This window comes from Diospyros lotus, chromosome 7 (genome assembly GCF_014633365.1).
Source record: "Diospyros lotus cultivar Yz01 chromosome 7, ASM1463336v1, whole genome shotgun sequence".
NCBI classification, from domain to species: Eukaryota; Viridiplantae; Streptophyta; class Magnoliopsida; order Ericales; family Ebenaceae; genus Diospyros; species Diospyros lotus.
In genome coordinates, this window is record NC_068344.1 from 3,300,035 (window position 1) to 3,310,917 (window position 10,883).

The 10,883-nt window shown below is 36.7% G+C and overlaps 2 protein-coding genes across 7 annotated transcripts; one reads left to right on the top strand and one right to left on the bottom strand.

Moving 5' to 3' along the window:
- The first annotated feature begins 494 nt into the window (after positions 1–494).
- Positions 495–3,345, top strand: LOC127806961 (F-box/FBD/LRR-repeat protein At1g13570). 3 transcript variants are annotated; one of them, XM_052344590.1, is made up of 4 exons: positions 495–889; positions 1,595–2,429; positions 2,526–2,684; positions 2,791–3,345. In XM_052344590.1, the coding sequence occupies exons 2-4, from the start codon at positions 1,617–1,619 to the stop codon at positions 3,082–3,084; spliced, it is 1,266 nt and encodes a 421-aa protein (XP_052200550.1). In that variant the 5' UTR covers positions 495–889; positions 1,595–1,616; the 3' UTR covers positions 3,085–3,345. The 3 variants fall into 3 exon arrangements, with proteins under 3 accessions (XP_052200550.1, XP_052200548.1, XP_052200547.1); XM_052344588.1 differs by having other exon boundaries at positions 495–866; XM_052344587.1 differs by having other exon boundaries at positions 495–2,429.
- A 733-nt stretch (positions 3,346–4,078) lies between these two features.
- LOC127806823 (uncharacterized) lies at positions 4,079–10,883 on the bottom strand. 4 transcript variants are annotated; one of them, XM_052344351.1, is made up of 8 exons: positions 10,479–10,881; positions 6,410–6,490; positions 6,255–6,314; positions 5,583–5,626; positions 5,007–5,049; positions 4,830–4,901; positions 4,640–4,741; positions 4,079–4,546 (listed from the first exon to the last, which is right to left on the bottom strand). In XM_052344351.1, the coding sequence occupies exons 1-8, from the start codon at positions 10,836–10,838 to the stop codon at positions 4,427–4,429; spliced, it is 882 nt and encodes a 293-aa protein (XP_052200311.1). In that variant the 5' UTR covers positions 10,839–10,881; the 3' UTR covers positions 4,079–4,426. The 4 variants fall into 4 exon arrangements, 3 of the variants coding, with proteins under 3 accessions (XP_052200311.1, XP_052200312.1, XP_052200313.1); XR_008024508.1 differs by having other exon boundaries at positions 4,500–4,546; positions 4,879–4,901; positions 10,479–10,883; XM_052344352.1 differs by lacking the exon at positions 5,583–5,626 and having other exon boundaries at positions 4,879–4,901; positions 10,479–10,882.

Genomic DNA, 10,883 nt, shown 5'->3' on the forward strand with positions numbered 1-10,883 from the left:
TCTGATCCGTGACTATAGGCTAATACTGATGCTTTGCATCAACATTTGGCGTCGTCTGTAAGAAATTCTAGATCTTGGCCGAACCACTCTCTATCACCCCTGAGATGATCTGCGCCCAAGACCGCCACCATACTTAGGGGGAGGTTGTGGCGGTGGTGCTGTAACACCGATTCTCAATCCCACATCGATTGCCCAGAGAGCAACCATTGAGCTTATAAGTATGGTAGAGCTCTTGTCTCTTGAGAGCGAGTGTTGATTCATGGTTGTAGGCTGATGCTAATGCTTTGCATAAAGTATAAAAATATAATAATTTATTTAATATTTTTAAAATATGCTAACAATGTTGCCCCAAGTTTAAAATTACAAGAATTTAATTGATGATGTTTAAAATATAATGATTAAATTAAATTTAAGACTAAAATATAATAATTTATTAAATACTTTTGAAATGAATTCCAGGGTTTGAAATTCATTCAGCCCAAACATGGTGTTAATTGAACCAATTTGCAGAAATAAAGCTCGTACAAGAATACAAGATTGTGACTGTCGCACTAAAAAGGGCAGCCAAGATTAGATTTTGAAGTAAAGCACACAGAAATCATGGCGATCAGGTTGGATCCATCTGTGATTTTGAACAAAAGCCTAAACCCAGAATACTGCAACTTCAACTCCTCGTTCGCTGCCTGTCGATAGAGCCATAGATGGAAGTATTATCACTACAATCGGAAACCTCTGGATTGGAATTTGGAAGCGTAATTTGTGCTCATTAACTGACATTGTCAGTGCCCCTCTCTCTCTCTTGCGTCCGACGAAGGGGAGAGAGAGAATTTGCAGCAGGGGAACGCGAAGCGACTCCATCGGAGGAGGTGGGTTTCTCTTCATCTTTCAGGTTTGAATTTCTGTGTTCCTCTGATTCTGGGTCTGTAAATTTGGTTTGCTTATAATTTGATTCCTCTGCTTGTCTTTGATCGGGGTTCCAGAGTGGACTGCAATTTTGGTTTTGTGTTGTTTGATCGGCGTTCGTTGAATGAAACAGGGAATTTTGTGCTTGCCCTATTTTTGTTTGTTGATGGAAATTGCGTGAAGGGACAGATTTGTTTACGTTATTACGTGCTATTTATGCTGATCGAACGATGCAAATGTGGTTATATAAACCTATGAGAAATTTTTGTGTTAGGTTCAGTAGAATTAAGGGTTTCTTTTATTTCTTTCTTTTGCGATACCTGAATTTTTCTCTGCTTCCAAACAAGGGTTTTGCTTCAAACTTTAATTATAATCAACTGGTATGTCTTATTTATGTTATTCTATGTAACATTGAAAAACTCACTAGAACAAGGAGGGGTTTTCCTGTTAGGTTTCAGTGGGATTGAGGGTTTTCTTCTCTCTTTTTCCTTTTGGCTGTCTGAAATTCCTTCTAGCGGAGTAGTATTTTCTATTATCCATAATCTTTCTCCGTAACATAACAGATGTTTAGGATAGGTAATGCGTAGACTTGCTGCAATTTTCAGTTGTTGTTATGGCAATGGAAAGGCCATGAGCTTATTCAAGGGGGGTTCTTTTTTATTTGTCTCTTTTTATGTTTTTCTATCTTTAGGAAAATCAGCTGAAAACTACCAATGGACAGTGTTTTGGGGCAAGATTTCATTAGTGATCTGCCTCAAAGTATTATAGAAACCATCCTAACAAAGCTTCCAGTGAGGGATGCGGTGAGAACAAGCATTTTATCAAGTAGATGGAGGTATAAATGGGCTAACATTACTGAAGTTGAATTTGATGACAAGTGTGTGGTCGTTTCTAATGACAAAGGGTATGTTGAGGACAATCTTGTGAAATTTATCACCCGATTTCTTTTCCTTCATGATGGACCAATTCACAAGTTCAGTTTGTCCAGTACATACTTGCAATGTTCTCCCGATATAGATCAATGGTTACTTTTTCTATCGAGAAAGGATGTTAAAGAATTGGTTCTTGAATTAGGAGATGGTGAGTGGTTTAGGGCTCCTTCATGTCTTTTCTCTTTCCGGAAACTGACTCGTCTGGATCTTATTCGATGTGAATTGGACCCTCCTCCAAGTTTCAAAGGATTCCCATGCTTGAAGTACCTGAATCTTCAACAAGTTCTGGTTGCCCCTGACGTCCTCGAAAGTCTTATATCAAGTTGCCCTCTTTTGGAGAGTCTAACACTGTCCTACTTCGATAGTTTAGTTCTCTCCATCCATGCTCCAAATCTGAAATACTTATCTTTGGAAGGTGAATTCAAAGACATATGTCTTGAAAATACCCCACTTTTACTTGCCATATCTGTTGCCATGTACATGACTGATGATATTGGGGAGCTTTTTGAGCAAAGTTCAAGTTGCAATTTTGACAAGTTCCTTGGTGGTGTACCACAGCTTGAGAGACTCACCGGGCATATCTACTTCACCAAGGTAAGATGTTACTGCATTTATTTGTGTTTGTTTGGTTAGGATATTGGGAAATCAGTTTCTCCCTCTGATCTTTCTTACATCAAGGCTTGCTTGAAGTATTTGAGTATAGGTAATGATCTGGGAAAACTTCCAATTACATATCACCACCTAAAGATCATTGAACTGTATCAAGTGAGTTTCGATGACATGAAAGAGATACTGGTCATTCTTCGTCTGATTATGAACTCCCCTTGTCTACAAGAACTTCAAATCTCGGTCAGTAACTCTAAAAGCTTATTAAAGATATATGTTTTGTGTTTTGAAATGTTTCTACTTTTATGTTTTCTGCAATATTTACATACACCCTATTTGTTCAACATAGGACTCCTCAAATTTATCAGTTGCTCTAGAACCTCCAGACTTGGGTTTTTGGGAGGAAGAAAGCCCATGTGATCACAAATTCAGACTACTTAAGACTGTGAAGATCACAGATATGTCTGGAGTTCCACATGAGATGGAGTTCATCAAGTTTTTACTTGAAAGTTCACCAGTGCTTGAGACAATGAACATTGTACCTAGTGTGAATGCCACAGACGGAAAATTTAACACGTTGGTTGAGCTGTTGAGGTTTCGGCGGGCCTCTGCCCAAGCTGAAATCATCTTCTTCCAAGATTAAATACCAATTCTATTTTTAGGTTTAGGGTATTAAACTCTTGTATTGCTTTTTTCTTAATTTCTTTTCCTTTTATTTTATTGGGAGGCCAGCGCACAGAAGTAGTCTCTTTGTTGCTTGGGTTGTTTGTTTTCTGATTCTCTTCGGCTGTGTGTTGGATTTCCAATTGCATTCACATTGGGCAAATTGTTGCCAAATGATGAACACAATTAATGCCAAATAATGAACATAATGGGCTTGTTTGTTGCAGTTTAAAAGTTATAATTTTTAGCTTCTAGCTTTAAAAAAGTTGAGATGTAGTGTTTGTTTTAGCTTTTAGAATTTTAACTTATAGCTTCTACTAGCTTTTAAAAGGGGTAGAAACTGGCTTTTTCAAAACGGGTACCCTAGTTTTTACAACTTCTGCTTAAATGATTACATTTTTATGACAATTTTGCTCTTATTTTTAACAAAGAATTACCCACTTATCTATGCAATTATAGGTTTTTCTTCTCCACCACCATCTCTATTTTTAGATCTCTTCCTCTCTCTCACCATCTTTCTCTCTCTCTATACTTTAATTAATTTGTTTATAACACTTGAAACTTATACATATACACTAATTAATTTTTAAATTATCATTTTATAACTACTAAGAGTATTATAGACAATTATACAAAAATAAGTTATTTTATAACATATGATATCAAACACCATAATTACTTAACTATAACTTCTAAAAAGTTACAGCAAATAAATTCACAATTTATTCTAAATTTTAGAAATTATAATATAAGAAATTAGAATCTATAATTTCTTTAATTAAGCTGCAACAAACAGGACGAATATCATTTGTTGGTTGTGTAATGTCTAATCTTCAATACCCCTTTAGTAAAATTGAGGCTCACACATGTTATGATTAGTCTTGCAATTGCTTGCAACTTCCTTCTGACCTGCATATAAAAAAATTTAAATATTTGGTAAGTTAAAATTTATGAGCATTTGACTCCGTGTAAAGAGATTTAAAATTTGATATGTTATCGTTCTGCTCATTAAGTCAGTCCCGTTCAAAAACAACTTAATTACACATTTGGATACGCTTTGACACGACCTTTATGATCGAAGTGAACAAGAAAAAGAATGGTACACATCAATGTGTCATGAATATGACGGAAGCCATCTAGGCTACGAATTGCTCCGAATCAAAGATGGTGTCGACCGTGGACTGGCGGCCAAATGGTCATGAAATTGATAAATGGAAAGGCCAGAGAGACATGATCAATATGACGGTTGAGCAGCCCATGACAATAGCGAAGCCACAAACCCAACCCTCCATACAGAAACTGCAACTGTTCAGGGCACTGCACTATATGGCCTTCTCCAGCCATCTGGGTAGAGTCAATGAAGCCTTCATCCCGAGTCTGGTAAAGAACACGGCGTACAAAATGTGCAGCAGGAACACAAAGAAACCACAATTGAGCATAACCTGTCGGTGCGAATCAGAAAAGAAGGGAAACAAATTAGGTTTCTCGCAGAACAAGAGAATGGACAACAAAAGACGAACGAGTCTTTAACGTACCAGGGTGCCAAAGATCGTGTATATCAAGTTCATCGATGGAATTGTGTTAATGCCAACGCCAGTAATTATATATGTAAGAGAAGCATGGATATTTACGGTGATCTACACACAAAGAAGGAACTCTATGATAAACCAACAAGGACTTGAACAAAAGGTCAAGAGCGAAGGATAAATCAGACTAATCAGTTACCAAAGCAAGTATGTTTTCTCTTATTAAGAAGGATGATATCAGAACATACCCCACGGCACCTAAAGCTCGAACCTGCAAATCAAGAAGATGCCACTCATTTGAATCCCACTTGTAAACAGTGAAAAAACCAGTTTAAATGAGTGGAATGAATCCAAAAGGCAGGAGAGCGAACTCAACACATGCGCACAAGAAGACTGAAAGACCCCAATTTGCCCTTGACCTGAGAAGATGCAAGACAAACCACCATGCCATTACCACAAAAATCTTAATCATTGAACGAAAAACTAATATACATAATCCAGAGGAAAAATGAAATGTAGTTGAAAAAGCTCATAAAAATGTGAAAATTATGTAAGTAGGCTTATTCGATGGGTAAAATAAGAGCAATGGATGTACCTAACATGCTGAATCTATTTGGTTCAGATATTACTAAGACAGCAACATAATATCCTCATTCATCCAACAACTTAAGTACTAATATTGCTAAAATACAAAGTTGAAGTGGGATATCTCTATTCATATATTCGTCTAGTTCTTGAACTTCCAATGACTTCAAGAATCACTAAAAAAAAGTATATTATTATGACTAATGAACAAGTAGGAAGATCTAGAATGCCGTGTTAATTGCTCAAGGATAAATTGGGAATGACACTATAGTACTAAGAGGTCTAGAAAATTAGTTAGTGTGTGTGTACACCAACCAAAGACATAATAGACACAACTCATACACTTGAAACAAATAAGAACACGTACCTCCACAACATGCCCATGGTGAAACCAACTAAACCATGCATGAGCTGGAAAACAAAGAGATCCCACATTAGCAGCAATCTCCCTAACCCAGGAATATCAGAACCACTTCATTTTATAGCATGGAAACCAATAAATGCTGTTTTAGAAAGGAGTTGGTTCACACTTTGGCTACATAGCCTTAAAGAGACGTATTGTAAAATCTACTATAGAATTAACTCATTTATATTGTAACATATACTCTGGAATCTTTTGACTAAACCACAGACTGAATGCCTAAACCAATAACACTAGTGCATAAGCAACGTATAAAACATATTCTAAGACCAAAATCCTGTAAAATGGAGCCTATTTCATGGATTTGGGAAGAATAAATTTCTACAAATGAAGGCTGTGAATTAATCCTCTATTGAATAAAGACAGACCCAAAAAGAGAAAAGAGGGGGGAAAAAGAGGACAAGAAACTGGCACATTTGAACAAGCAGGGGAGAACAGACTTGGATCTCCAAGATGCTAACCAGTTGTGACATCATTGGATACATACATCATTCATGCACAACTTCCAAGACCAAAAACAAACTATGTTGCATATAAATATCCAGTAGAGAACACATATTAACCAATAAAACAGGCCCCAAAGCAGGCCGGTGACCATTGAGACAGCTGCAGGCTCACCAAGTAGGTCAGTGCTTTTACTGGACCAGACAAAACAAGTAGTAGCATAGCAGTGGCCACCTGTCAAGATAAAAAAATCAATACAACTCTTAAGAAGTTGCACTTGAAACCTCAAAATTGCTAGTATTCTGAAGTTGGCATCGATAGTTGCAAACCATAGTTTTTCTGCCAGCTGCTATACCCCATCTCATAGAGGAGATTACTATTGGCAATGCAAAGAAACAGCCAAAGTAATTCTGCAGAAAATCAAGCCCCTAGTTATTCAACTCTGATTCAGTTATTGGAAGTGTAAAATACAATAATAATTTGATGGCAAGTGGCAGAGCATATCAGAGAGCTCATATGGCAAAATACTAGTTCCAATTGATGCTCCATGAAGCAAAAGAACATAAACAATCACTTGGAATCCTATTAAAGAAAGAACAAAGCAGTTTACCAAGATTAACAAGTTTGTAGATCCACATAACTAGTTAACTACTAGAACTAATATTTTGGTATATGAGAATGTAGCTGATATCACAACCCATATCATAATGATATGTCAGTGTAGATACCATAGTAAGATAAAACAAACAACTCCTAGAACTTCACATGCTTCTAAATACCAACAAATTGGAATCATGTAGTTAATTCTTAGTTCAGCTATCTTTTTGAACAAAGTAGCAAATCCCATGATTAAATCACAAGCCATCATGTTTTTATCCAACATTCTAGTTTCTTTCACACTAACTATAGCCTTGATCCTTATCCTTGTCTTTCCATAAACTTGTATCAGATAGCTCCCCATCAACATTTCAATCTCTACCCTTCATTGTACAAAACTGATAATAACGTATTTTCCTGTGAAGCCTTAAAGTTAAACTTTTTTTAGATCAATTATCTTAGATTCCCTTTAGTTAATCAGATATCCTCAATCATATAATCTCATATTTTCTGTCTTCTCCACATTGTTACCCAAGCTCATCCTGAAAATATATTGCTTTTTGACTTTGATCAATTAATTGGCAGTTAAACTAAACAACAACATATCCAGCCTTTATCCCACTATGTGGGGTCGGCTACATGAATTCTAGACTTCTATGTATTTCTATCTTTTGTCATATCTTCATTGAGGTCCATACATTTCATATCAAACTTTAATATCTCTCTCAAAATCTTCTTAGGTCTGCCTCTACTTCTTTTTTTGACTAATTGTTTCATTTCATCAACTCTCCTCATAAGAGCGTCTCTTGGTCTCCTTTTCACATGACCAAACCATCTTAGTCTAGTCTCTCTCATCTTCTCCTCTATTGGCACTACTCCTACCTTATTACGAATAACTTCATTTCTAATTTTATATTTTCTTGTATGGCCGCACATCCATCTTAACATTCTCATCTCCGCTACGCTCGTCTTTTGCTCATACTGGTATTTGACTGTCCAACATTTTAAGCCGTACAACAAAAATGGTTTTATAGCTGTCCTATAGAATTTTTCTTTCAGTTTTAATGGAATTTTACCATCACATAACACGCCCGATGCATTTCTCCATTTTAGCCAACCTGCTTTAATTCTATGTATTTTATTGATGTATAACAAAAGTGGATTTTATATCAAGAAATACAGTTGAGCTTATAACCATGTGGTTATGTTGTGACTTTTGTCCTTATGTTGATAGATTAATAACAATCAGATAAGCATTTCAAAAGCACTTTCTTGATAATTTGATTAAAGAACATTCTGCTGACTCTTCATTCTTTATGGCTGATGACATTGGTCAATGGGCTCCTAAATGCAACACCACGTGAGGAAAATTGCAAATACATATAACAGCTGCAGCACTGTAGCAGGGGAGGATAACTGAACTTCTTCAAGAGCATGGACAAAGCCAAGGGCAGCCGGGGAAGGCATGTGCTGCCGTCCCCATGTCCTCCCCCCCCGGGGTCGCCCAGCCTAAAACCCAAACCAATCCATTCACCATCCTACTCTCCTACAAAACAACTCTCTCCCAAGAGGGGGGAAAACAACTTTGTTGATTAAGTAGTAAAGGGGCATTAACAATGCATGAGACTCCTTGCTTCACAAGAGTTGAGGGAAAGTCATATTTGTATGTATCCTTATCGTTGTTTTTTTTTTTTTTTTCTATTTTTTGTAAATAGGTTATTTATACAACTCAAACCTGTGACTTTCCAATTACAAAGGAGCAATAATACAATGTAAACTATTATCTTTCATACCATGCACCTTTGCTGTATATACCAAATTTTCACTTAAAATAATGCAATAACAAGTTGTCAAAAGCGCAAGGCTCACAGAGGCGCAAATTAGTGCTTGGGGCCTAGGTGCAAGGTGCGAGGTGAAGCACGAGCCTAGGGCAAATGAGGCGCACATTTATTCAAAATGCTTACAAAATGCTTATACACTATTCTTTTCAATATGTATAAGGAGGTTTATCATAAATGAAAAGAAAAAAACATAAAATCATAAAACAATTAGTTTCTTCTAACTGCAAAAGAGATTTAGAGGAAAGAAAAAATAATAGCAAAACACACAAAAAAAAAATTATAGGAAAACAATTAGTTTCTTCTAATTTCTTTTGCAATTAGAAGAAACAAAAAAAATTACAACAGAACACACAACACAAAAGTAACAGAAAAACAATTAGTTTCTTTTAAATTGTAGAAGAAATTAAAAGAGAGAGAAAAAAATAAGTAGATCACGCAATGAAAACATTTGTTTCTTAACAATTAGTTTCTTCTAAATCGCAACATAAATTAGAAGAAAGAAAAAAAAATTAGAGTAGAACACAGCGAAAAACAATTATAGCATAGAATTAGTTTCTTCTAAATTGCAAAAGAAACTAGAAGAAAGAAACAAAAATAAAGGAGAACACAGACATTAGCAGTTCTCTAGCAAGTGAACATCACTACTAAGGATCTCGGCAAGTGGGAGACCTGGAAAACCTCCATCTTACACTATTAGGTTTGCCTCTTGCCGATACACAAGAATATGCAATCAAATCAACAAGAAATAAAATCTAAGATGACAAATGGGCAAGAAATAGAGTTTTAACACACTTAAATATACAAGGAATGCGCCTCATGCGCCTTGCACAAAGTGCGCACCTCGTGCGCCTAGCATGGCGCTACGCCTCAGAGGTGATGAGGTGCACAGAGTCCTCGCACGTTTGACAATTATGTGCAATAATGGATTGAAGGTTGGAATTTCAACTCCTTAGTTGAGGGAGAATGCATACATTTTCCCAAACTCTATACTCACACCTCCCCCACCCCCCCCACCCCCCCAAAAAAAAAAAAAAAAACAAAAAAACAAAAAAAAAGAAGAGAAAAACAAAGAAATGGTGTCCCAAGTAATGCAAGGAAAAATCTTTCTCTTGTGGTGCAATTTGGAGAGGGGGGTGGAATAGAAATGACATGCAAGCATTCTTATCATTTGGGATAAACAATAGCAATTCAATCCATTTCCATCCAAAGTCCTACTTCTTGTCTCCCATAAATTGGGGGAGAATGGATGAAATGAACATGAATGAAAAACTTACTTTTGTGTTTTGACAACATTAACCTATAGTTTTTTAAAAGTTCAAATTTGCCCATGAGTTAATCACACTCTTATCTTTTAATTAAAAGGGTACAATGACCATTTGTTGTTTAATATCCATTCATCCAATTCCATTGCACTCTCAAACGAGAAGAAACATTTTCCACTACTTTACACCCCCTACCCTCCCAAACGAGGAAAAAATATTTTACACTCCATTCCATTACTAAATCTCTCCCAAACAAAGCTTTGGTCGATTTCTAACTCTAACCCTATGCAAGGTGACCTCCGAAAATATAAGCAACAAGAGTGAGCTCATTCAACTTAATTTTACTCAACATAGAACAACTAAAGTTCCATTCGAGTCAATAGACAAAATATGAATAGCATAAATGTACTTGAAAGAGCAGAATTGTTGTTATTAGGTTCTTGAACGCATAAATGCAGCAAAGTTGATATTCATAGCTACATCAATTACAGATACCTCCACTGTCTTATCTTAAAATGTGACATTTTTTTTTCTTTTTGGCCCTTAAATCAACCAAACTCCTAATATCTCAAAATTGGAACCAACCAGTTCGAAAAACCCACAAAACAATAAGCATACAAAAAAAAAAAGAGAACAACGATCATACACACAGACACAGTTCACAAATCATATCTTGAAACGCGAATTGAAAAGAAGACCTCAATGGCAAGAGAGTTGCTGAGGAAATAGGCCAAGCCGGAGACGGCAGCGAACATGGAGCACTCCACCAATCTCAGAGTATTCTGATAAACGGCGCTGCTCGGAGCCAAGTCTTCTTCACACCTCCTTTCTTCCTCGTCATCTTCTCTGTCTCCCCAAACGCGAGCCGCTTCAACGTCGGAAGAAACCCTTGGCCTGAAAATTGAGGGAAGGGTTGGCGAAGCCGAGAGGAGCCATGGCTGTGGTTCAGCCAGAAGAGTTGGAAGGTGAAGGTGGGGAGGAGAGAGAGAAGGACGATGCGGAGGCGTAGATCGGCCAATAGAGAAGGACGAGGGTTTCTGAATCTTTAAGAGATTCATGAAGAAGGAGAAGAGATGCAGAGGAAGTTTGAGAGGGAGATGAAT